The following is a 27,176-nucleotide window of genomic DNA, read 5'->3' as shown; positions in this document are numbered from 1 at the left end:
AAAGAGACATATAAAAATGGATGCTGAGAAGATACATAACCTTTAAATGATCAAAACCAAAAGAATTCCCTTTCTTTGGGGTTCTTGATAAAATTTAGTTTCTATTTTCAAAGGTATTTTATCTGTATTAGAATATTCATGTTTTGGATAACTAAGTAATGATTGTAGATTTGATTGCTTTAACTTGGGGGATTGGCCTTTTTAATTTTTTTTAGTTAGCTCTAATTTTGTCTTTCTATTTCTTATTCTTAGTGCCTATCCTCCTAAAAGTAAGCGTAGTTTGGTATTTTATTTTCAGCCCTCAATGTGCGTGTTTGTTTCAGCAGCATTTGAGTTCTCTGAAGTCTTCCTTCAGTGGACACTCTCTGCTCCCTGACTTGGCTGCCAGCCCCTCCTCTCCAGTAATCGCCACCCCTCGGCTGGCCCTGCAGCCCTGATTTAGAGAGATCTCAAGTCTGTCTGTCTTTTTTTTTTTGCGTAAGGTAATATTTACAGCATATACCAGTTGGTAAGCACTAGAAGTATATATGTCAGTACAAAAACACAGCAGAGATACAGGTCTCCCTCAAAGAGCTGGTGCAGATCGTGTTAAATGGCTGTTTCTGGGGATTCAAAAACACTTGATTATTGGAAATTTCATGTGGTTCAAGTGGACAAAGTACGGACTGAGATAAGTATCCAACTTCCAAATTAGAGTGTTCACTGTGACTCAGGGGCTGCTTTCACACCTCAGCCAGCGTGAAGTCAGTGTGGAGCACTGAGAGGAAGGCAGGCTGGATGGGGGGCCGCTTTGGAATCCCAGCCCATGGCTGCGGGCACTTGGAGCTGCCCGCGGGCAGCAGGTTCCCAGATGGTGCCGATGGAAACAGCTGGACAGGGCAGAGGATTTCAAACCTGGCTGCTCGTTGAAGTCATCTTTGGTCACGTTATAAAAATACTGACACCAGGCCCTACTCCCAGAGATTCTTTTTTTTTTTAGTAAGAAAATGATTTATTTATTTTTTCATTCAAGTTCAGTATCTTTCTAGGAAGAGTCCTTGATATAATCACGCAGTTTTCAGCAGGGAGAAAGTTAAGTTCTTTTTTTCTTTCAATGTATTTAAACTGAAAAAAAGAAAAAAAACCAGTTCACCCATTTCTCCCACCCCTTACTGCCCATCTATGGCAACCACCAATCTGTTCTCTGTTATCTATGAGCTTGGTTTTTTATTTTTTGGTTTTTCGGGTTTTTTTAGATTCCGCATTTAAGACAGATCACACTGTTTTTATCTTTCTCTGACTTATTTCACTTAGCATAATACCCTTCACATCCATCCATGTTGTCACAAACGATAAGATTTCATTCTTTTTCATGGCTGAATAATATTCCACTGTGTATATATACCACAATTTCTTTATCCATTCATCCATCAATGGACAATTAAGTTGCTTCCATATCTTGACGATTGTAAATATTGATGCAATGAACATAGGTGTGTTGCATGTATCTTTTTGAATTAGTTTTTGTTTTCTTTGGATAAATACCCAGAAGTGGAATTGTTGGATCATATGGTAGTTCTAATTTTAATTTTTTTGAGGAACCTCGATACTGTTTTTCCATAATGGCTGCACCAATTTACATCCCTGATTCTGATCTCTTGGTCTCGCACAGTGTGGGGCACTGGTTCCCAAACTTTAGGCTGCATCAGAATCACCTAGAGGATTTGATAAAATACAGATTGCTAAGCCCCAGCCTTAGAGTTTCTGATTCAATGGTTTTGGGATATGGCCCAACAGTTAGCATTTTAATAAGTTCTTAGGTAATGCTGATAGTGCTGGTCAAAAGACGACACTTTGAAAATCACTGCTATGGAAGAAAACAGCATTTTGAGTAAGAAACAGGATTGTAGTCCCAGTCCTATTGTTAGCTGTGATAACCTTTTTATAATTTTTGTCAGGTTTTATTGAAGTATAATTTAAATACTGTAATATTCACCCTTTAAAGCGTACAGTTCTAAGAATTTTGACAGATACCCATATAAGCCCTACAATCAAGGCACACATAGTTCTGTCCCCCCACATCCCTGTGTGCCCTGTGGAGGCAGCTCTTCACCTCCAGGACCGGCCCCAGCTCTCTTTTCTATCCCTAAAGTTTTGCCTTTTCCAGAATGACTTACAAATGGAATCCTTCTTTCACTTAACCTAATGCATCTGAGCTTCCTCCAGCTTGTTGTGTGTATCAGCAGTTTATTCCTTTAAATTACCAAGCAGTATGCATTGTATCGATATCTCACAGTTTGTTTATCCATCCACCTGTTGAAGAACATTTGGTTTGTTTCCAGGTGTTGATGGCAAAGCCACGTTTTGTGTGAACATAAGTTTTCATTTCTCTTGGGCTTGGGTAAATATTGAGAATGAAATTGTGGCAATGTATGTTAATAGTACGTTTGTTTTATTAAGAAACTGTTAAATTGTTTTCCCTGGTGGCTGTACCATTTTGCATTCTCATGTATTAACATTTATGATCCTCAGTTTTTTCTGTTGCGTGTGCTAATAATAATGTCTGCTCTCATTTTTTTACATTTTATTATAGAAATTTTCAAGCATATGCAAAAGTAGAATAGCATAATGAGCCCCCATTGTACCTATCACTCAGCTTCAACGATGAATTATTACACGTCCGATCTTCATTTAAATACACTCCTACCTAGATATCTTTCAGTTATTGACGTCTGATTTAGTTCCATTGTGGTAAGAGAATATTTGGTATGATTTGAATCCTTTTAAATTTATTGAGACTTGTTTTATGGCTCAGAACGTTAGTAAATGTTCCTTGTGCCCTTAAGAAGAATGATTCACCCGATCAGGGTGAGTGAATGCTCTGGGAATGTGAGTTAGGCCAAGCTGTTTGATAGTCTTGTTCAAGTCTGCCACAGCCTTACTTCTTTTCTCTTTACTTGTCCTATCAATTATTGACAATTTAATGTATTATATTAAATGTAACCTCTGACTGTGTTTACAGATACGTCTGTTTCTCCTTACAGTTCTGTAACATTTTGCTTCTTGTATTATGAAGCTCTTTGATTAGATACGTCAGCATTTAGGATTCCTATGTCTTCCTAATGAACTGACCCCTTTATCATTAGGAAGTGACCCTCTTTTATCCCTAGTAATATTCTTTGATCTAAAATCTACCATGACTGATGCTAATAGAGCCATTTCAGCTTTCTTTTGATTAATGTTAGCTTGGAACATTTTTTTTCCTCCTCTTAGTTTTAACCTATTCATGTCTTTATATTCAAAGTAAACATGCACTGCATATAGTTGTCGTACTTTTTTCCGTCTGACACTTCTTGCCTTTTAATTGGGTGTTTAATCTTTTAGCAGTTGTTTTAAGATTTATACCATACATCTTTAACTTATCCTAGCCTACTTTTTTTCTTTTTGAGGAAGATTAGCCCTGAGCTAACTACTGCCAGTCCTCCTCTTTTTGCTGAGGAAGACTGGCCCTGAGCTAACATCGTGCCCATCTTCCTCTACTTTATATGTGGGACGCCTACCACAGCATGACGTGCCAAGTGGTGCCATGTCCGCACCTGGGATCCAAACCGGCGAACCCCGAGCCGCCAAGAAGCAGAACATGCGAACTTAACCGCTGTGCCACCGGCCAGCCCCATCCTAGCCTACTTTTAAGTGACATCACACGCGTATAGCATGTGGACAGTATACTTTCATTTCCTTTCTCTTGGCCTTTGTGCTCTTGTGTCATGTATTTTACATCTATGTATGTTACACATCCCAAAGATATTGTTTTATGTTTTTGCTTTAAACGGTCAATTATTTTTTAAAGAAATTTTACATAAGGAAACAAGTGTTTATATTTACCCCATAGGGCTCTCTTCATTCGGTGTCGTACGTCAAGGTTCCCGCCTGGTGTCATTTTCTTCTACCTAAAGCCCTTCCTTGAGTTTCTCTTGCACTGCTGGTCTGCTGCTGATCAGTTCTTTCAGTTGTTGAACATCTTGAAACTCTTTATTTCATTTTTGTTTTTCAAACACATTTTTTGAAGAGTCTAGCATTCTAGGTTGACAGTTTTTCCACACCCTGAAAACTGCTGCCCGAGGGTCTCCTGGCGTGCCTCGTTTCCAGCAGGAAGTCTCCTGTCGTTCCTATTTTCATTCCTCACCACAAGGTGTGTCATTTTTTTCTCTATCAGCTTTTCAGTTTTTCTCTTCATTACTAATTCTAAGCAATTTGATTATAATGAGCTTTAGCGTAGGTTTCTCCATGCTTCTTGTGCTTTGGGGTTCATTGAGATTCTTGGATCTCTGGGTTTATAGTTTATATTAAATTTTAAAACATTTCAGCCATTATTTTTTAAAATATTTTTTCCATCATCTCTTCTTTTTCCCCTTCTTCTGGAACACCAATTACTTGTCTATTTGGCCATTTGAAATTGTCCCACAGCTCCTTGCTGATATGTGCTTTTTTTATTTTTTCATCTTTTTTCTGTGTTTCATTTATATTACTGCGTCCTCAAGTTCACTAATCTTTTTGTCTGTTGTGTCAAATATGTTCTTAGTCCCATATAGTGTATTTTTTTCCTGAAAGATTGGCACCCGAGCTACAACTGTTGCTGATCTTTTTTTTCTGCTTTTTCTCCCCAAATCCCCCCCGTACATAGTTGCATATTTTAGCTGTAGGTCCTTCTAGTTGTGGCATGTAGGACGCTGCCTCAGCATGGCCTTATGAGCGGTGCCACGTCTGTGCCCAGGATCCGAACCAGCAAAACCCTGGGCCGCCGAAGCAGAGCGCGTGAGCTTAACCACTCGGCCATGGGGCCGGCCCCCATAGGTGGTGTATTTTTTCTTCTCAGACATTGTAGTTTTCATCTCTATAGGTTTGTTTGGTGTCTTTTTTATATCTTCCTTATCTCTCCTTAACGTACTAATGCTTTCTACCTTTTTGACCATGTGGAATATAGTAGCTATTCAATGTACTTGTCTACAAATTCTGTGTTGTGTCTCGTTTCTGGGTCAGTTTCTATTGATTTGTTTTTATTCTTATTATGTGTTGTATTTTCCTACTTCTTTGCATGCCTGGTAATTTTTGATTGAATGAGAGACATTTTGAATTTTGGATTATTGCATGCTGGATTTTTTCTTGGTATGCCTTTAAACATTTTTGAGCATTGGGATGAAGTTAAATTTGGCAACAGTTTGATCCTCTCTAGACTTACTTTTAAACTTCGTTAGGGAGATCAGAGCAGCCTCTGGTCTAGGGTTAATTTGTCACCGTGACTAAGGCAGTGCCTTTCCGAGTGTTCATCCTCACGGTCCGTGTATGACAGGATTTCTTGAGCTGTTCCAGGCCTGGGTGTGCTCCGAGAATCGTTTTGCCTGCTCCTTTCTGGTGGTTCTTCTCCCCGCCTTGGGTCATTTGCTTATACGCATGCTCTGATAGTACTCAGCTGAGCACTCTAGGCGGAGCCCGGTACCTCTCTGAGTCTCTCTCTGTGTGGGTCTTTCATCTCTGACGTTCTGCTTGTAAATTCTAGCCTCCTTGGCCTCTTATGTCTCCTCAACTCAGGGAAATCTCCAGGCCCTGTTTGGGGTCCCCTTTCCTGTGCTGCAGCCTGGACACTCTAGGCATTAAGGCAGCATATTTTTAGGATTCACCTTGTTCATTTCCCTTTTCTTAAGGATCACTATCTTATGCTGCCTGTTGTCCAAAAACCATTTTTCATGTTTTTTTATTGTTTACAGTAAGAGGTTCAGTCGGTCTCTGTTACTCCATCATTACCTGAAGCAGAAGACTGACTTCTGTATTGTTTCATTTATCACCAGAGCAAATCCACTATCCACATAGTGAATAATAAGGATGATGCCTTTTTCACAGTGATTAAATTAAATAATATCCATGAATTGCATTTTTTGGATGGTAACATGTAAAGTGCTACACAGATCTTTGTCATTGCCCTTAGCTAGAAGATATCCTCATTTTCCTGTAGTTGTGGATCTTCTATATAGGAGTAAGGCCTAAAAGGCCAAAAGGTGGAGGTGTTCTTTCTGAAAAAGGGCCCATGCCTCCATGCATGTGAGTATGTCGTGGTGCGTATTTTTCTGTGCTGTATTAATTTATTCATGCATTCATTTGTTCCACCATTTATCAGACACCTGTGTGTCAAGTGCTGTTCCAGGCCCTGGAGGTCTCTGCCCTCGAGGAACGTGTATTCTGCTGGTGTGCTTCCTTCTCTGTGGGCCTCAGCTGCCCTGCTCGTCCTGTCACTGTCTGGACACGTCTCACATTCTGTCTGTGAGCCTCTGTCTCATTCTACCCTCACCTCTTATATTTTCTTTCCCTAGTTTAGCTGGTCTTCCCAAGTTACCTTATTCTTTGTTTCATTCAATCCAGTTGTCGTAAGATTTCTATCTTTCCTCTACTGATATTTTTTTTTCTTTCTGAGTAAAAGCCAGAGGAAAAGAAAAGCCCTTTAAACAGCTTGCAAGGCTTTAAAAACCTAGACCCCGTTTACCTCTTTGCACTCCTCGCTTCCTGCTGCCCGCCGTTCATTTCCTTCCAGCTGCCTTGGCCTTTTGCCCTTGTTGTCATTTGAAGGCACCAGGCATGGTCCTCCTGCAGGCTCTTCACACTTGTTCTTCCTCTGCCTTCCATGCTCTTCTTCAAGATAGCCACGCCCCCTCACTTTTCCAGGTCTTTTCTCAGGCGTCGTCTTTTCAGTGAGGCCCTTTCTGTCCTCTCCCTATGTTAAAGTGCCATGCCTTCCACTACTGCCTTTCCTAGTCCCTATTCCTACTTTCCTTTTCTTGGTAACGCTTACTGCTTCTCAGTCATGCTGTACCGTTTGCTTGTTTGTTTCATCTGTGGTTGCACTAGCACGTGCACTGTCTAGTAGGGCCTCCCTCCCTGCTGACCTGAGCACCCAGGACGCTGCCTGGCACTCAGAAGGAGCTGAGTGAATATCTGTTGGATGGATGGGCCTCCTTGGTAAAGTGCTTTTTTGTTTGTCTGTTATATTACATTTGTTGAATATACTTATTTGTTTCATATACTTTATTTTAAAAATGAATGACTGGAGCATTTTATATATTTTCTTAAAAATCCCTTCAATTGCTTTAGTTAGCTTGTTAACATATTTTGTTCTGTAGGTATGTAGCCTTCACAAGATAACTGGTACTCCACCCCTGGTTGCAGGTGTCCCTTCAGGCCCCAGCACCTGGGGAATTAGATGATATTCTAGTGCTAATAAATCATTCCAACCTTGCAGATAACCCAGGAGGAGATGGGATTCCAGGTAGACCCATCCAGAAACCCACGGATGATCCAGAAGCAAAAAAAGAGAAAAACCCTTCTAAATGTAGTATTCCTCCTTCTTAAAAAAACTTTAAACAATTCTAAATTTTTCTAAAAATTCTAAATATTTCTAAAATATTACTAAATTTAAAAATTTAGTAATATTTTAGGACTTAAAAATTCTTTTCATGCAGCTGTCCTAGAAAATACTTTAAAATGTGTTTAGGTAAAACTTCCTTATTTTAAGATATGTTTACATATATACCTTACTTTCTTAATCTTAATTTGAAAGTCTAATAAGCTCTGAAGAACAGAAGATTTTTCTCACAGACTCATTTGGTGGCAAAACCCAAAAATCAGTCTGACCTGATATGCAGCTGATTATGGTCTTTATTATTCCATTTGGTAAGTCTGTTTATATGTTTCACAGCAGAAATAGTCGTGTGTTTGATTATAGGGGAGTCCCTAGCGATTGAGGACTTCTGTATTTTATCTAAATTCACTTTGCTACCCTGAAGCCAGACTCTCCAGTATTGACTGCCTAACTTTTGGTGGTTGTTGTTGCTGTTATTTTCCTCCAGTTTTGCAAACCTGGGTATACTTCATGTGACAAAGAAAAAAGTATTTGAAACACTGGAAGCCCGAATGACAGAGGCCTGTGTCAGGGGCTATAACCCCGAAATTTTGGTGCATCCTGATCTTCGTTATTTGCAGGCAGAAGGCGGAGGAGACCGGCAGCTCACGGGTGAGTGTCCCTCTCCCAGCCGCGATCCTTTGAGAGCTCAGGCTCTCCTTTTCTTGTGTGTAGACCACATGCTCATCTGTATGCCCTGGGTTTCTCCTTCTCCCGTCTATACCCCAGGCTACTCCAACCCTTTCCCTGCTCAGGAAACTGACGGCCTCCTGCTACTTCTAGAATAAAATCTCTGTCTCCATGGACTGGCGGACAAGGCCCTCACAGTCTGGTCCCAGCCACCTTTCCAGTGTCATCTCCAATCCCACCCTGCACCCACCTTTCCCCATCACTGCCGCCTGAACGTTGATGCATATTCTTACCTTTGTATGTGTCTTCTGCTGAAAGCACCCCACCCTTGGCTTATCAACCTGTCAAGACCAATTCATAATTCAAAACCTAGTTCAAAGAACACCTCCTCTGCTATGCTACGGCCCCACCCCCAGCTCACCTTATCATAAGGAATCTTTCTTTGGGCTCTTCGGGCACATTATAAACTGTTCTCTTTATCATAGAAATGCTATAATTTTATGTTTTACTGCCTTTACTCATATTTTTTCTTTCAACCCTAGTCCTTGCCCCACCACGTGTGCCATTTCTGCTTTTCTACGTTGTCCTTTAGTCTGGCCATCCTGTCATTGTTCTCCTGCTCAGGTGATCCAAAACCAATCATCAGTTTTCCAGTAAACATGCTCCATCTTCTGATATCCAGACTCAAAACCTTCACATCATCTTTGACTCCTCCCTCCCACCGGTTTGTGGTCCAGCTGTTCTGTGCTCTCTGTGGTGCTCCACTCCTCACTCCGTCGTCATTGCTCTGTCTCTGTCCCTCCCCACTTGTACTGCAGTTTACAGCCTATGGCCAGATGGATCTTACTAAAGTCTATATACCTCACCACTATCAGTGCTGCCCCATTGCTTACAAGGTCCAAATCCTGGAAGCCGGCATTTTAGGCCTCCTAAGAGCTGGCGCCAGTCTGCGTTTTCCACTCTGTTTCCCACTACATCCCTTCATGTCAAACAGAGCTACTCTACAGAAGCCCCGTGGTTTCTCACTGCCTCGCCTTGGCACACTCTTGCTATCCTGGCCGTTCTCTCTTTCTGGAATGCCCTTATTCACTCTCTTCATAAGTTCAAGTTCTACCATCCCTTCAAGATTTAGAGCAAATATGTCTTCTGCTTCAAAGCCTCTGTTTTCTTCGCTCCTTTGAAATCCCATATCACTTCCTCTGTAGTTCTTTTACAGTGCTTGTCACTGGAATTATCACCTCTTATGGTATTATAAGTTAAATATGACTATATCCATCAGGAGGGAAGGAAGGAGCCAAATGCTGCTGAATTATTCAGTTCCTCCAAAAGTGTTTTCTGAGTTCCTGCTGTCTGCCAGGCACTGCACTAGGCCCTGTGGGATGAGCACAGTCCCTGCGCTCAGAGAGCTCTCGGAATACTTAAGTTTCACATTTCTCAATACAGCTGATACATGGGTTGATTGCATTCCGTTCTGTCACATCCTTTGTCCTTTAACTCTTCTTGTATGGAGAAAAGGGAGAGGTCGGGAGAAGATAGGAAAGGACAGAGGCAGTTTGATACATGGAGGACACTTTACTATCCTCCGGAGAAAACACAGATCTTCTACTGATGCCTTTAATTTTGAATGACATAGTGAGACAATTTTTTAAATGTTATTAGCAATATGAAGAATTTCAAAAGAAAAAAACAGATTTTTATTTTAAATTTATGTTCTTTATTTGGGCCTTATAAAAGCATCCTATGTAAAATGTTCGCGCTCTGCTCTTTCCCTGGGCGTGGACACTCTGGCTGTCTCTGGCCCTAGATCGGGAAAAGGAGGTCATCCACCAGGCAGCTCTTCAGCAGACGAAGGAGATGGACCTCAGCGTGGTGCGACTCATGTTCACGGCGTTTCTTCCGGACAGCACCGGCAGCTTCACACGGCGCCTGGAACCCGTGGTGTCGGACGCCATCTACGACAGCAGTGAGTGCTTCACTTCTAACAGGAGGTAGCTCGGGAACATGTCAAGAGCAGACTTCCAGCCCTGCCCTGGCAGTTGCTTGCTACCTCCGAGTCCTGGGGCAGATAACTTAATCACTTGGAGCCTCACAGTGATACTTAGAAAAGGGGAATACTAAAATCTAGCTGAAAAAGTCGGTGCCTCGTTCAAAGTGAAACGTAGTGATGCGCTCAGTAGATGTCGCCCTCCTTCCTCAGATGGGTGTGTTAGTCTGTGACATGCAATACCAAATCGCCTCTTATTTTTTAATTCCTTGCTATGAGGATATATTGTTGGTACTCTTAGATGGGAAAAGTATCTCACTTTTTTAATTTGAGGCTCTGAAGAGAAGTTAATAAAAGACAACTGTTATTCTTATCCATCTTCGTTCTCGCATGTTATACCTTTATCAAGATAGGAACTTTATCAAGAAAGAAGTGAGCAGTATAGATATGTGGCTTCAAAATTCTATTTCACTCTATGGTTCATAGAATTTTTTAGAAGAATTTTACAATGGTCTTCAGCATCTATCATGTAGATTTCTTATTTCGTATGCAAGGAATTTGTTAAACAGATATTCCCAAAAAGCCTGTAAAGGCAATATTTAGGCTCATTGGAAGTTTATAGAGCTTTCTCTGACTAGAACACGCCATACTCCAACTACAACAACTAACTGATTTCTCTAATTTAAACAAGTTTGAAGGGAAGCGAAAGAGTTATAAAATCATGTAGACTCGTATACCAAAGATCACCTTAAAATGCAGCTGCTGGAGCAAAAAAAAAGGAAGCTTCATACTATTACCACATGAAACTTTTGCTCCCTAACCACACAGAATTCTAATTTAGTTTGGGGAAAAGAAATACAACATCTCCATTTTTCTTTTCTGTAAAATAAAAGTTAATAAATAGTTTAAGAAAATTTTGCTTTTCCTAAAGTTCTAGGACTCTTGTAAATAGTATATCAGTATCCTGGGAATAAATTGGGGGTCAAAGACTTGACCTAATTGAAATCCCACAAATCAATTGGCTTGGTACTTCCTGAAACATCAGAAATGCTCTTTCTCTTTCTGTATTAATCTCTTCTACTGTGCTAGCGGGAGAAGCAAATCCTGCTCCTTTCGACCTCCTCTCCTTTGGTGATGTTAAATGACCCAGGCCCAAGAAGTGCTCAGAGAGCTTCAGAAGGCAGTTTTCTTTTATTTCTGTCCTTGTTAAAGTAATACGAGTGAACGCATCTACTTACACTTTCTTTTGGTTGATGTGTGCTAAGGGCAGGGTCCCTCCTAGGAGAATGGCTTGTGGAGCTGAGGATAAACCATGATGTTTGTTGTTTTTCTCCTGTGGACAGAAGCCCCCAATGCCTCCAACTTGAAGATTGTCAGGATGGACAGGACAGCTGGATGCGTGACTGGAGGGGAAGAGATTTATCTTCTCTGTGACAAGGTTCAGAAAGGTAAACACGGGCTCTGACCTTAGGAGATGAAGTGGTTCTGAGTGTGTCTGTGAGCCACTTCGGCAGTGGACCCGGTAATCTCTCTCTCCTGCCATAGAACTCCTTGAAAATGTTTACACATTGATCTCCAAATTGAAGTTGTCTGTGTTATTTTTTTTTTAGCCCAACAAATTCATTTTAAAATTTTCAGCAGAAGTAAAGGGAAATAAGAAAATAGTGATAATTGTAATCAGTGACATTTCAGTGTTTTTCTGTTTTAAACTTTCCTATCTGAACTTAAAATAAATGAGTAATAGCTGAAGCTTGACATGCACACACACACAGACACAATAATGTTTTACGTAGCATAGAATGTCTCATGTTACTCTTACGGTGCTTTGTTGCAACACTGAGAGAGCCTCTCCGTGCACTTTCACACGACACTCTGATGTCAGTTAAGAAAAAGAGAATAAGGGCTATAGGGAAATGCTCAGAGTGTGTTTCTCTCGTAATTTCACTTTCAGAAAAGGTTCTAGCATTTCTCTCTCGTTAGGGGTAGTACGAGATTGATAAATTAGCAGAAGCTGGAGGGGGTTGTGTTATTTTCTCAAGCTTCACTACTTTTTAAAATAAAATAACAGAAAGTCTGGTGAGTAAAGATCTACGCACTACAAAGTGATGAGCATTTTCAAAGTAAGCAGATGCATAACTGGAAATATAGCCCCTAAATAAAATAACCATGGCTTAAAAAAAAATTTTCATGTGAGGCTACGTCCTCTGAGGTAGAAAGTCAGAAAAGATAGGCTCAAATTTTAAAAGTATATATCTTCATCCAAAAGAAGTTCACACTTTCTCTGCATGTCCTGGTGTCAGCTTCTTTTCAGCCTCTCTGTCCAAGTGATATGCATTTCCAGATTCCTGGGTGTGCATATTATGAGTAGACACAATCTGAGGCCCTTTATTTGTAAATGTGATTCTTACTCATTATAATTTCATTGGAATGGCTTGTTAAGAGAAGTCTTGCACCTGGTTTAAGGGATCTCAAGAACCAGGTCCAGGGTAGTCCTACCTGAAGGCAAAGGAATGGACCAGGAGATAATGAGGTATTTTATCCAACCCTAATATTTCTGAAATTCTACTTAAATGGAAATATAAACTTCCAGTTTTTGTAAATCAGTAGTGTAGTCCTTCCTGTGAAATGGGAGGTGAAGCCAGGGAGATGCCAACCTGAGTTACATTGTCATATTTCTGCAGAATTAGAATCCATCACTGAAGTGTGAATTTAGGCATTCTAATTTAATCTGAAGGGACTTGACCAACATAATATTAACAGTTTCTCAATCTAGACTAATAAGTATCATAGCGAGGCAGTATAGTAGAATGTTTAACAGCCTGGAGTCTGAAACTATAGTGTGTTCAAATCCTGGCTTCTCTATTTACCAGCTGCTCAGCCGTGGATAGGCTATCTAACCTCTCTGGACTCAAGTTTCTCTTCTGCAAAATGAAGATATTAATGGCACATCTGCATCACAGACATACACACACACACACACACACACACAAATCACTTAGAACACGTCCGCCGTACGGTGAACTTTATACAAGGTGAGTAGTATTATGTAAATCTATATTGAGTTGACTCACCTTTGAGACTGATACTCCTCGCTCTTCATATTTCTCAGGAATTAATTGGTTTAGGGATGGAGAAGTGGAAAGGTCAAAGACTGATTAAGAGAAAACTCAGATTGAATAGGTAAAATTAGCATTCTGTCATCCTCAATGAAACTTGGGGCCCATTACTGTGGTAACTAATAAAAATTCAGTAGTAGAATTTTAAATGATTCAAAAGTCTGTTTCACTTTAATTACTCTCAAAAAAGTTTAAGTTCATAGTAGGTAGAATTTCGAACCAGCTTTATTTTTTCAGCATGTTTATAAATATTATTACACCATGTGAAATTACACACCTGAATGTGGCTGTTTGCAGATGACATCCAGATCCGATTTTATGAAGAGGAAGAAAATGGTGGAATCTGGGAAGGATTTGGAGATTTCTCCCCCACAGACGTTCATAGACAAGTAAGTGGATGATGATGATGATTTTACATTCTCTGCCTTGCTGAAATTCAGTACTTAGTTTCCATATATGAAAAAGGCAAAATCATAAGTATTTATTGAACGTTATAAAAGAGTACTATTTTTAAGACTCTTGCATTTCTTCCAGAAAAGTTCCCTACCATAGAATTCTGGGCAAGCCTCTCTTAGGCCGTTGACTCTGAGACCTTGCAAGACATTTCAGTTGAGTATCTGATCACCTAACCTTAAGGCAGGGGCCCTCAGACCCTTGGCTGGAAATGTTTTAAGTGTGTGTATCAGTCTGCTCAGGCCACCACAACAACGTACCACAGACTGGGTGGAGCCAACAGCGGAAACTTATTTTCTTACAATTCTGGAGGCTGGAAGGCCCAGATCGAGGTCTGACAGACAGGGTCGATTTCTGGTGAGAGCTGTCTTCCTGGCTTGTAGACAGCCGCCGCCTTCCTGTGTCTTCACGTGGCAGAGAGAGAGGGAGCTTTCTTCCGATAAGAACACTAATCCTATCTGATCATGGTCCTACCCTTATGACTTCATTTAACCTCAGTAATTTCTGCAATGGCCCTGTCTCCAGGTGCAGCCACCCTGGGGGCTAGGGCTTCAGCATGTGAATTTTAGGGGAAGACAGTCAGTCCATAACAGTGTTCTACCAGAGTAATTATGGTGAGATCTGTTAAAAGGGTATTCTAATGAAAAGTCTTGAAAGCGGGAGTCTTCTGGTTGAGGCTGATGTCATCATGATAAATCAAGATTTCCCAGTGACAGCTGAATGTATAACTGAGATGAAAATACTGAGTCCCCATCTTAATGATTACTCTGAGTGAGGAATGCTATTTTCACAAAAAAAATTGGAAATGATCCAAATGTCCGTCAGTAAGTAACTGGTTAAATAAATCATGGCACATCTGTGTGATGGAATATTATGCAGTTATTAAAAAGAATGAGTACTCTGTGGACTAATATGGAAAGATCTCACAGATACAACATTAAAATTCTTTAAAAGAGAGATATAAAACAAAGTGTATATTAAAAAGATTCTGTGTTCATGTTTGCATATGCATAAAGAAACTCTAGAAGAATAGAAAAGGAATGAATGACTTCTCTGTGTTTACCTCTGCGGGGCAGGCACTCAGTAGGAATTGTCTGGATGGGGGACAGGAGTGGGAAGGAGAATTTTCAAGGTGTGCCATTGTATACCTTTATATTTTACAAAGTCTTGATCCCTGTGAATATATTACATAGTCAAACAATGAAACTAAGAAATATAAAAATACCTCACTATTCTTGGGACCATCAGAAAGTAATGAGGAGGCTGTCCTGGAGGGGTTACCGAATGCCCTGTATGGGCCTGGAGCCTTGGCCATCCTCACCTCTAATTGCACTGCCCCTGTGTGCTGTCTCCCTTGCAGAGTTTAGTCTCCTCTCCTCATCGGCTCACCTGCCGGCTGACTGTGGTGCCCCTTTCCTCGTCTCTCTCTCTCCACATCCTGTCTTCCTGATGTTGCTGTAAATAATCTTGGAGGCTTTTAAGGTCGATTTGGAAGAGGAGAAGGAAGTGTATGCAATGTGTTTTATTCGTATGATTATTTACAGCTGGAAGACATTTGAAATATTAGACAAATGAAATAATAAAGATTTGCCATACGTTGGCATAGTGTTGCATTTCAATTTCACAGCAGCGGTTTGATAAAAATGATGGGTATGGACTTCTGAGTTTATAACTTTCTCTAGGGTGCTGTATTTTTTAGTACTCTGTGTCTGAACATTGGGCCTAAAGAATGTGTTTGAGTAGTACTGCTGGAAAAAAGTGCAGCCTGTGCCAACATCTAAACCTTTGTGCCCCGCAGTTTGCCATCGTCTTCAAGACTCCGAAGTATAAAGATGTCAACATTACAAAACCAGCCTCCGTGTTCGTCCAGCTTCGGAGGAAATCTGACTTGGAAACCAGCGAACCAAAACCTTTTCTCTACTATCCTGAAATCAAAGGTAACTCAGTTGTTTACGTTCTAGTTCCTGTTCCAGTGAGAGGACGAGCCAGTTAGAAAAGATCAGTTAGCTGCCTCCTTTGAATGGCTTCCTGGTGACTGGCCCCTGGGTCCATGGTACTTATTTTTAGGAAAGAGATAAGTAATATACTATTTTGGGGTCATATAAGTAAAACAAGAATACAAGAAGTAAATCCAGCCTTTTAAAAGAATGTTATTTCTACCAAGCTTCTATGAGATTTCGACATTTGAGAATTTGTCTTTGAATTTGAGACTGTCGTTTATTGAGTAACTTGGCGTTCAGGCAGTTGGGATAAAGAGATGAGGCTGCTGTGGAGGAGGGTCAGCCCCTTTGTCGCTGGCCTCAGGCAGCTGGGCAGAAGCCTCAGCCGCCGTGCAGTGCAGAGCTGCAAAACTGGATAAAGTGCCCTTCTTTTCCTCACAAAAGGCACACCGAGAAGGGAAGAGGACAGTCTCCTTAAATAGTTACAGTGCAAATTTATGAATTTGGTAGGTTCCCAAAGTAAAGCATTCATAAACAAATGTGAGTTTATGCTGAGGGAAGAGATTCTAAAGAAGCTACAAGAAGAAGGCTTCTTCAAGATCCTTAAAATCTGGGGTATATTTCAGTAGTTGAGCGTGAAACAGAGGAGGAAAGGGTTTCCCAGGCTTAGGGAACTTGGGGAGCTGAAACAATGAGTGTTTATTCAGAGAAAAATGGGCATTGTGAGCACTGAGATGGACTAGTGAAGGCCCCGGGCAGGTAAGAAAGGCAGGCCAGGCTCTGTGATGGGCAGCTAAGAAATTCTGCTTTGATTCTGGACGGGGAACGACCAAGCCTGTTTGGATTTGGAATGATGGCTCTGACTTCTTGATACAGACACTGAGGAGACTGTCTGGGCAGCAGACAGTGAGTCAGAAGAGTAATGCAAGGATCCAAGTGAGAAAGGGTGAGGTGAGGAAAGTAATAGTGCAAGGATTGGAAAGAGACGGTGGCTTCAAGAGGCAGTGCATGCTCACATCGAGAGGACCCAGATGCTGGTTGAGGTAGGAGGCGAGGGAGAAATTCAGGAGTCATAGATGGTTCTTGGAATCCCAGCCTAGAAAGGTTGTAATATGGTTGAGCTTGTGAAAGAATTAAGGGAGCAAAAGTAGATTTGGGTGGGCAAAGGGGGAGCTCAGTTTAAAACATGTTGCCTTTTATGTTCCTGTGGCAAATTCCTAACAGACCCGTTGGAAGGCAGGTCTGGAACTCCAGAGAGGGCGGGGTGGGGAATCAGCATTGAGAAGCCTCTAAGAATGAGTGGAACAGACCCCCAAACTGGATGATTGTTCAAAGATGTTTCTTAACCTGGAGAACACTGACCCCCAAGCATAGAGATATACTTTAATATAATTAGCTTGTTTTGCAATCCTATTTTTTTTAATCTTATTTTTTTTTCTTCTCCCCAAAGCACCCCAGTACGTAATTGTATATTCTAGTTATAGGTCCTTCTAGTTGTGGCATGTGGGGCCCCGCCTCAGCGTGGCCTGATGAGTGGTGCCATGTCCACACCAAGGATCGGAACCGGCAAAACCCTGGGTTGCCAAAGCAGAGTGCACAAACTTAACCACTCGGCTACAGCACCGGCCCCTATTCAATCCTATTTTGTATTTTACATGTTGAAAACTATGATTCTAAGAAGAGATCCATAGACTTCATCAGACTGCAAAAGGGGCCTTGGTACAAACAAAATTAGAAAGCCCTGGATTAGAGGGAAGTGAGACTGGAGAGGGAGTCAGTACAGTGACGGTCACCAGCACCCAGGTCCTGGCTGAGGTTAGAAACCACAGAGGTGCTGCAGCACGACCCACGTGGGCGCTGGATCCTGTGATGGCAGTGTGTGATGGGGGACCTTTGAAGAGGGCTTTCTTTTCCTAGAATTCGTGCTGCGGCAGGAGCGTTTAGAAGATGGTTCTGTGAGTTCTTGTTTCTTTTCTGAGGTTGTGACCTCTCCGCTGACGCTCAGGCTCATAGTGCATTCTGTTCCCCGTGGTTTGAAAGCATCGTCAGCAGAGGAGCATTCTGGTTTCTCCGCAGGAAGTGTCACACCAATCCCAGCACATGGACCTGACAGAGTCTGGTTGAAATGGAGGAGGAGAGCCCTGCCGTGGCCTCCCCACAAGCTCTCTCCTCTCTCTTCCCTCCCCAACCCTGGAACTGCCCGAAGTCTTCAGTCTGCATAACGTTTGAAAATCCCTGTTGGATTAAACACCCTTCTTTAAAAGCAGACAAAAAAGAGAAATATGGCAAAATGTTTTGGACTTTCTGAGGGGAAAAAAAATAGATTTCTCCTCTTAAAATATGTCTTCAAAATAGTGTTAATTTTTCTAACACAGAGAATCTTATAAAAAAAAGGAAAACCTGATTACCTACACATGTATGAGCCTAGAAACATTAAGAGCTGAGCTTGGTTTCTAGGTTGCCTGTTTACCTTTCATGGTGGGATGTGCAGATCAGAAGAGCAGGGCACAGCATGTGTCTGGTCAGACTGTTACTCTCATTGCTACCCTGTCGTAGTAGGAGCTGTCTGATGCTAGGGTTAGAGATGAGGTCTCCTGAAAGTTCAAAACCCCACCTGTATGCTTCAAGCACCTACTTTCCACGCTGTCATTGGCAAAGCTCCATGCAGTACAAACAATGCAAGAAGAACCATCTGGAAAAATAAGACAGAGCAGTTGAGCTCTGTAGAGAAAATGGCCAGCATGTATTGTGATAGAGTCATTGTGAGATTAGAACTGTTTTATTAAAGATAACAAATTAGCTTAGTCTATAAAACCTTCTGGATTTTATAATCCCAAAATAAACTAGTCACAAGGAGAAATAATCACACCAGACATGTGACTGGTCGTGACTCTTAATGTAAGAATAAGTATATAAAAATAAATCCAAACTGCACAACACAGAGGATCATTGTGTGTATTTCTCAGAAGTCGTTGAACACACCTTCCACTGCCCCCAGCTTCTGCAGTCACTCGCTGTCTCGTTGCCTAATTTTATATTCATTATTTTATCAGTATGTAAAGTTGTCTTATCTAGTAATTTATGTGTCTGTTGTCTTCTTTCTGCCTCCAGAAGGAAGAATATTCTTTAGGTCTGTCGTGTTCGTTGCTACATCTCCAGCATCTAGAACAGTATATGTCACATAGTAGAGGCTCATTAAATATCTGAGAGTTGACTTATTGATTGACCATCCTTGCCATCCTTATCCAAAAGGCTAGTAATTTAGGGGGTGCCTTCAAATAGGACATTAGACAAAGAAAAGCATATTCCTCTCGTACAGAATCATCCAGGCCTGAACTCTGTATCCTCGGTGGCCACTGACATTGTACCTCGTAAAAACTTCATGGAGAGCTGTTTGGGTCCAAGGGAGGCAGTTAAAATAATCACGAGAGGGGTGATTGGCAAGGGAAGAAGACAGTTGGAGGAGCCACTGTACAAAAGCAAAGAGAGACCATAATGCCTTTCAGTCTGAAAAGATGGCAATTAGGAAGAAACAGAATCATAATCTTTAAATTATGAAAGGTATTGTCAGGATAAATGCATGCACCTTTACTGGCAAACTAGAACCCGAAAAGGGAGAATGACGGACTTTTGAGGAGCATGCACAGCAGAGGGGGTAAAAGCCAAAAGTTTATCTACATTTGTGAACTAAACCATTATCTTAAATCATCGATTATTAAAGGGAGCAAAGATATTTTGGAGTGTTTCCCAAAGAGTGACGGCTTAATATAGTGGAAAGCTCTCTGGACTTCGGCTCTGACCTTCATTCTGCCTGACCTTAATCATCATAGCTTCAGTTTCCTCTTCCGTAAAAAGAAAACTTGTATCGAGTGGCCACTTAGGTGGTGCCTGTGGTGCCACTGTCAAAGGCAGACCCCGAGGATGAATGAACCCAGTGTGAAAATCTCCATGTTCATTCAATTCCATGGAAATTCAGACTGCAGGTTCTTTTATTAAAAAGCTTGTGGAATTTTCTGTATCAGTTTTTTCATTGAAATCTTAATGGCTGTAGGATAGCTAATATTTTTTAAATTGACTCTTAAAAATTCCCATTTTACAGTGAAATATAAGTGGTGAATGCCTCTGTTTTGTAAGTCAAAAGGAGGACATAGCAAATGCTAAATGATGTCTCTGCTAGAAAGTGTGTCAATAGATGACATTTATTTCTGACGATAAGTTGTCTGCTTCCCTCTTGTGTTTCATATTTCTAATGAACTAATATTCCATGCGAGATCAACATTTTATAGGATGAGTAATAACTATGACAGTTAGTGTTGGTATACCTGATGAGGGAGAAATTTTATAAGTCTGCCCAAAACCTTTGATAAGGAAATTGTTAAGGTTTCTCCACTTTGAGGTCACCCCTTTCTAGTGGAAACACGTTTTCTTCGAAGTTGACCCATGTTGGCTTTTTTCTTCCCAACAAGTCTGGACGTGATCAGTTTTTAAACGATTATTTTTGAGTGAGCTTTGCTACCCTACTTTCCCCTGCTCCGTCTTTCAGCTGCACTCAGATGATCACAAGATAATCAGTAAACAACAGCGCTCTCTCCAGCCCCGGGGTGATTGAAAGAACCACAGAACTAGAAATCAGTGAAGATCTTTCTGAACATAAACAGTGACCAAAACTGACATTGAAGAATGAGAAATAGGACAGTTGTTCAGTATCTGGCTGCGATTGTAAAGGAGAATGCCACATTGACTGTTGAATTTAAACAAAAAAACTTCCTTCACTCCTTCAGCCTAAAAGAGAAGGGGGAAAAAATATATGATAGGAAAGTCAGAGAAGAGAAAGAAAGGGAAACAGAAAGAAGAAACAAGAACGCAATAATAGCCCACAAAGGCAGTGACAGAACTCAGGATGGGCAGAAGCACAGATCGTGAGAAGCAAGAGAAAAACAGACAACCCCGTGAGGAATGAGAAAGCCTAGCTGGTGCCCACGCCAGGGCGGTCCACAGTCCTGAGGGCATCTCTGCGCCGCGGTGAGGCGGTGGGCTTAGACCTCTGCCTCCCGTGTCCCCTCAGTCACCAGCAGCTGCAGAGCCCTCTTTCTGGATTTCTGGGTCCACCCGTTGTTATGACCATGGTGACCACTGAGGAACAGCCTCCACCACCTTGTGTCTGCACTGTCTCTGCCTCTCACTTTGACTCTTTATTCTGTCCTACACACCACTGACAGGTGAAGCTTCCTAACATACCACCGTGGACACGTTGCCCAGTTCAGAAACATTCAGTGGCTCTCCTGCCTGGAGGTTGAGTCCCTTCGGTTCACAATCTGGTGTTCTACATGGTGGCCCGAATCGCCCCGTTTCTCAAGAATTCTTCATACTAAACTTTCCCATCAGCTGAACTGATCCGCTGCTGTTTTCATAAGCACATGGTGCACGTTCTTTCCTTCATTAGTTTCCGTCTATACCCCTTCCCAGAACATCCTCCCTGTGCCCTCTCCTGATAGAAAGTTGATCCTGGGAAGCCTTTCCTGAATTTTCCATTCCAAAGGGACTTCTAGAAGTCCTTCCTTGAACTGTAGTGCCCTCTCTCCAAGTCTTTCACCCAACCTTAGAATTATATTGGAGGGTCTTGACAGCACAGACATGATGCAATGCTTCTCTTCATCCCCAGCACTGAGCTCACAGTAAATGCATAATAAACGTTTGCTGGCTGGTACTAGTTGTTTTGTATGATCAAGTGAAAGTGCCCAGTGTTTTTCTTACTCGTTCTCCTCAGTATCTTCATCTTTGCTGGCCACTCTGGACCCTCGCGGGCTTGAGTGACAGTGGGAACTTGAGAAGCTGCTGCAGAGAGGATCTGGGTGTGGACTGTTCTGTGGTCTCCCCGAGGCTGGTCTTGGTCTTCATAGCCATTGGAATAAATATGATGCTTCTTGAAATTTTGCACCCCTTCCTCCTTGGGGGCTTTCTGTTTCCCTTTAAGATGTTTAAAAATACCATTAGAATCAATATTCTTTCTGTGGCTGGTGGTGGAACTGAATCAGTCTTTTCTCCTCTGGTTTCTCTTCCTTTAAATACAGATAAAGAGGAAGTACAGAGGAAGCGGCAGAAGCTCATGCCCAACTTCTCGGATAGTTTCGGCGGCGGCAGTGGGGCCGGCGCTGGAGGTGGTGGCATGTTTGGCGGTGGTGGTGGAGGAGGGGGTGCTGGAAGCACAGGTCCAGGTACGAGTCGAGTCTGTTCTTTCTAAAGCTTTTCCACAGTGGAGCGGGTAGAATTTTCTTTTCCCAGATTGACCAGCTTATCTGTGGGTTGAGTGGCCGTGACATTATTGAGTATCATAGATTAAATTGATGAAAATTTCCAACAGTGTAATTTTTTTCAAAGAAACGCATGTTCATTTTACAATATGTAAATAATACCAAAAACTGTAACAAGAAAAAAGTTGCCCAAGGCCAGTTATCCAAAGAATACTTCTATTAACATTTTGATATATTCCCTCTTTGTTTTTCTTTTTTGGCATAGTTGTCTTGGTATTCTTTGAAATCATTGAAAAGACTTCATATTATACGTACTACATTGTAGAAAATTTTAAAATACTTGAAAGCCTGCCTGCTTCTCATTTTTCTGTGCATACAGGATAGTGTATGTTTATACATTTCCCAAGTACAGCTGTGGTCCCCATTATGTACAGTATTTTAATCCGTTTACTTCTGTTAGCTGTTTATTATCCTTGGTTCGTGATTGCATATAGAGTCATATGTGCTGCTTTTCCCTAATGAATTATCATAAGCATTTCCCCAAGGTAATATAAACTTTACATGAGCATAGTTTTTTAAGCATCATTTTAATGATTCATAAGATTTCATCAGGTGAGTAAACCACAGTATAATTTACTTGTTTTTACCTAAAATGCTGTCCTCAACTCCTCTGTCCACATTGCTTTTCTTTTATTCCAGATTATTTTTGTAAATTATATTCTTTGAAGTAAAATCACTGTGTCAGAGAGTGTGACATCTAATGCCTGCTGCTTCCCCAAAGTGTCACCAGTTTACGCCTCCACCAGAAGCACGTGCGAATGAACAGTGGTGGCCGTGTTTCTGTTGAGGAGTCAGTACATTTTTCTGTGTTTTGTTTGGTTCCGTTTTCCCTCCAGAGGGTATTTTACTCTCTTCTGTGTCAGCAAGTCTGAGTTTGGGCAGTGACCGCTCTCCGTTAGCCTCCCCGTTCCGTGCAGGATGAGCTTCCTGTGCGGCCGAGCCGGGCCCCGCCCCAGCTGCCAGAATGGAAACTGTGCCCGAGGGCACTTCTGTCCCCCCAGGACCCCCACGTGTGTCTTACCAGCTCTCAGCAGAAGCGTGTGTTGGGCACACCACCCTCCAACTCGAAAGCCTGTGCTCACCCACGAGGAGGACCCCGAGGGGCTCCGGCCTCGTGAGAGCGGCCCCCTGAGGCCCCTTTGTTCGACTTGCCCTTTCAGGGTACGGCTTTCCGCACTATGGATTCCCTACGTATGGTGGCATTACCTTCCACCCTGGAGCTGCGAAATCCAATGCTGGGATGAAGCATGGTGAGTAAGACTTTTGTTTTGGGGGTTTTTTTAAATCCTGAAGGAGGAACAAAATGATTAATGCCCAAAGTTTCTTTTTTTATCATTACTTGTCACAACATTTATCACCTTGGGAAAAAAATTGATGAATGCAAATAAATTAAGAAGAGACTTTTCCAAAAAATTACTCTCTTCTATGGAGAGTATAAATTCTATTCCTGATGTCATGTTTATATTTATATATTTACTTTGTAAGTGGCCTGAACAGGGAAGAACGGAACATTAAAAAGGGATGTAAAGAGACCTGACCATTCGAACAAGAACAAGTCACCAAACTTACCTATTCTCTCTCTTTTTTCTTAAATACTACACTTTTGAAGACATTTTGAGATTTACAGGGATGGCCTTTTCCCATCCAGTGCGTCCCCTAATTAGCAGTTGTCACATGTGTCCATGTTTATGCTTCATGTCCATTCTGGCCTGCCCATGGAGTGCCTGCCTGTGTCATGTCAGGCACTTTTACAGATTTTGTTTTTGTTTTTTTTGGTTTTTTTGAGGAAGATTAGCCCTGAGCTAACATCTGCCGCCAATCCTCCTCTTTTTGCTGAGGGAGACTGGCCCTGAGCTCACATCTGTGCCCATCTTCCTCTACTTTATATGTGGGATGCCTACCACAGCATGGCGTGCCAAGCGGTGTCACGTCCACACCCAGGATCTGAACTGGCAAACCCTGGGCCACAGAAGCGGAATGTGCGCAGTTAACCGCTGCACCACCGGGCCAGCCCCGCTTTCACAGGTTTTCATTGTCATCTTCATGATTGCTCTGTAAGGAGAATATTAGCATCTCCATTTTACAGGCAGAAGACACTGAGGTTCAGAAAGGTTCATTCACTCACTGAAGGGACATGTCTGTCGGAGGCAGACGCAGGAGTTGAACCAGGTCTGCCCGTGAGCCTAGGTGCATTCACAGGTCCTGTCGGAGAACACAGTGGGCCTGAACGAGCATCAGAAATGATGCACTGGACAGCTCCCGCCCTAGAGACTGCGTGGAGACCACCTCTTTACCACTTGCATGGTGAATTAGCACGAGGAAAAAAATAACTGTTCTGCTTTCAAGAACTTTGAAAATTCCACTTCCCTTCAATTCACAGAAGAGCTTTACTTCATTTTTCTCTTTTACAAATAAGCAGAATAATATGTAAGTTTTTAGAAGTGTAAAAAAAAATGTTTTTTAAGATCTTAAAAGTTCTCATCACAAGAAAAAAATTTTTTTCTAACTATGTATGATGACGGATGTTAACTAGACTTGTTGTGGTGATCATTTCACAATATATATAAATATCAAATCATTATACTGTACACCTGAAACTAATATTGTCTTATGAGTCAATTATATCTCAAATAAAAAAAATGTTTTCTAGGAATGAGAGTTTAAAATAGCTGCAAAACATATTACTTACGGTATGACCATTTTAAAAGGAATTTCACATTATTGTTTTCCTTTGCCCTTTGCAGCAAACTTGCCTCCTGCCTTTCTCTCAGCTTCATTGAAACAGTGAATTATAACTTAATTAATAGATTTTCCTGACAAAAAGCTGATGTTTTTGCTTTTATCTCAGGAACCATAGACACCTCGTGTAAAAATGATCCTGAAGGTTGTGACGCAAGTGATGACAGAGAGGCTGTAAATCTCTCTGGGAAAGGAACCGAGACCACAGCACGAAAGGAGTCTGGCGGCAGGGCTGATGCCATTGCTCCAGCGCCCCCAGCGGGAGCAGAGGAAGGGCGCTCCTGCTGTCAGGGTGAGGGAGCGCACAGACGGTCACGCTGTGCTGCTGGGCGAGGGCACGGTCGCTTCTCGGTGCAGAAGCTGCTGCCAGAAGCAGGTTTACTTCCTGTTAAAGACAGTATATCAATATCTCGTTCGGTGTGCTCTTCAGAGTCCATATGCCTTTGGAAGCATGTGTCAGGTCATTTTATTCACACTGGGATTTCCGTTTTCCCATGTCATCTTTGAAAATAAAGTACGGAAATTCACATATGCTTTCTCTAATCATCATCTCGCAGTTTTAGGGAGTAGTAAGAGAAGCTAACTCATTTCTACCTCAGATAATTGAGAACAGTTTCCGTAACTTTAACAGTCTCTGCCTCTAGATTATAGCCTAACTGTCATACTGAGGTGGAACTTTGCCTGAAAATAAGAGCTTTTCCTCTTATCCTGATGCCACCTTTAAAGGATTAGGATGAGGAGGGACCGTGCTCTTTCGTGTGTATTTTGTCCCAGTACTCATTAGCGTGTGTGTCATGGGTCTAGGTCATCCTAGGTTGTACTCGGAAGACTTTTTCTGTAAAGGGAAAGTTAGTAGATATTTAGACTTGGTGGCCACATATGGTCTCTATCGCATATTCGTGTTTTTTTTATACTCCTTTAAAAATGTACAAACCCTGCTTAGCCAAGGGGCCATGTAAATACAGACCACGCACAACATTGGGCCCGTAGGCAGCAATTTCACTTTCTGAAGGTTATTCAGGATGTGATACAAAAATACCAGTGTTCATGGAGAGTCTGTCTCTCTGTGGCAGAGACTGGTTTTTTTGACACTTTGCCTAATGAGAGAGTTGTTCAAGACTCCAATAAAGGGTTATCTCACCAAAAGATTGATTATGTATAATTATGACAAAATCCAATCAGTATTATTTGGCAACTGATTGTTCCCCTTAAAATAAGAGGCATTTGGGAACTCCTTTCCCACTAACAAGCCATAGACAGATTTTCCAAATCAGCTTCTATGTTTGTCAGTGAACCAATGTCCAATTGTGGTTTTTCTAATGAACACAATCCAGAAGCACCAAAAAGGGCATTTTCAACTAAAATAATGTGTGTCGAGATATCAGAACACTGATGCTGATAGTTTTGGCCTCAGGCATGCCATACCTGTAGAACAGGTGTAAAAAACTCAACTGATGCAGTCATTGCCTTGCAGATAACCTGTTTCTAGAGAAGGCTATGCAGCTTGCCAAGCGGCACGCCAATGCCCTTTTCGACTACGCGGTGACAGGAGATGTGAAGATGCTACTGGCTGTCCAGCGCCATCTCACTGCAGTGCAGGATGAGAATGGGGACAGGTGAGTCAGGACTTTTGCAAGCAAGTGTTGTTTTCGGGTAGGGAAGAGAGAGAAGCATTGTATGTGTGCTGGCTAGAGATAAGAAGACGTGACCATAGCTCTTGGGTCCTGTACTGGAACACTCTCTCAAGGAAAATAGCATGTCAGGAAGGTGAGTGGCGTGATTTGCTCCTCCTGCCTGTGGCTCTCACCTTTTGGAATCCAGAATAGCCAGAATACTCATCTAAGAGTATGGCACTCTGGACAAGAACATGCACGTGTGGGGGGAATGGTACTTTTTGAAAAGCCTTGTTTTATTTATTGCAATAAAATTTGGAATAGTATTTAATAAACAAATATTTGTTTATTGGAATAATAATATTTGCTTTATTTATTGGAATAATATAAGGATGAAATTTGGTCCTACCAAATCCCCAAAGCACTTGTTATCCCAACTGCATGTTTGTTGTGACGGAGTACTCAAGAGAAAGCCCAACAAAGGTGGCACAACGACAATAACCGAATGACTAAGAGGCACCTGTCCTTCTTTCCCCGGTACTGGTTCCTCCTCTGCCGCTCCTGCCGACGGCCGCCAGGCTGTGAGCGGATCCAGCTCTGTGGCTGCTCTACCCCACGTTGTGTGGGAGGCTAACATTCCAGACACCATGCCTCCCAGTCCTGCTCTGACTGAGCTGCTATTTGCAAAGCCGCCTGGCTTCTTTCTAAAACAGTTCTCTTAGTCCTGTCATTGAGACTTCTAAAATGATCTCAAAAGCCTGTGAAAGTAACAAGAGACAGCAGATTCAAGTCAAGTGCCTTCTCTAAAACCTTTCTGGAATAATGTCAACAGGGAGAAATGCTTTTCTGTGGAAGAGCTCTTGAGTGCTGTGTTTTAAACCTGAACCAAATGCTTTAGGAAAGTGCCAGCCTCGGGGTTTCAGAGACCTTTGTTCTCATTCCTTGCAGCGTAACCAAGGATGTG

General features: G+C 41.8%; 1 protein-coding gene across 2 annotated transcripts in view; it reads left to right on the top strand.

Moving 5' to 3' along the window:
• NFKB1 (nuclear factor kappa B subunit 1) overlaps nt 1–27,176 on the top strand; it is a 113,005-nt gene that overhangs the window by 68,602 nt on the left and 17,227 nt on the right. For both annotated transcript variants that reach the window (XM_044766391.2, XM_044766389.2), the window contains exons 7-15: nt 7,875–8,038; nt 9,861–10,019; nt 11,384–11,488; nt 13,454–13,545; nt 15,408–15,546; nt 21,621–21,764; nt 23,021–23,110; nt 24,709–24,891; nt 26,074–26,215. In XM_044766391.2, coding sequence (XP_044622326.1) covers nt 7,875–8,038; nt 9,861–10,019; nt 11,384–11,488; nt 13,454–13,545; nt 15,408–15,546; nt 21,621–21,764; nt 23,021–23,110; nt 24,709–24,891; nt 26,074–26,215 — 1,218 coding nt within the window. The remainder of the gene's footprint in view (nt 1–7,874; nt 8,039–9,860; nt 10,020–11,383; nt 11,489–13,453; nt 13,546–15,407; nt 15,547–21,620; nt 21,765–23,020; nt 23,111–24,708; nt 24,892–26,073; nt 26,216–27,176) is intronic.

Source organism: Equus asinus, chromosome 3 (genome assembly GCF_041296235.1).
Source record: "Equus asinus isolate D_3611 breed Donkey chromosome 3, EquAss-T2T_v2, whole genome shotgun sequence".
NCBI classification, from domain to species: domain Eukaryota; kingdom Metazoa; phylum Chordata; class Mammalia; order Perissodactyla; family Equidae; genus Equus; species Equus asinus.
This window is presented reverse-complemented; position numbering and strand designations above follow the sequence as displayed.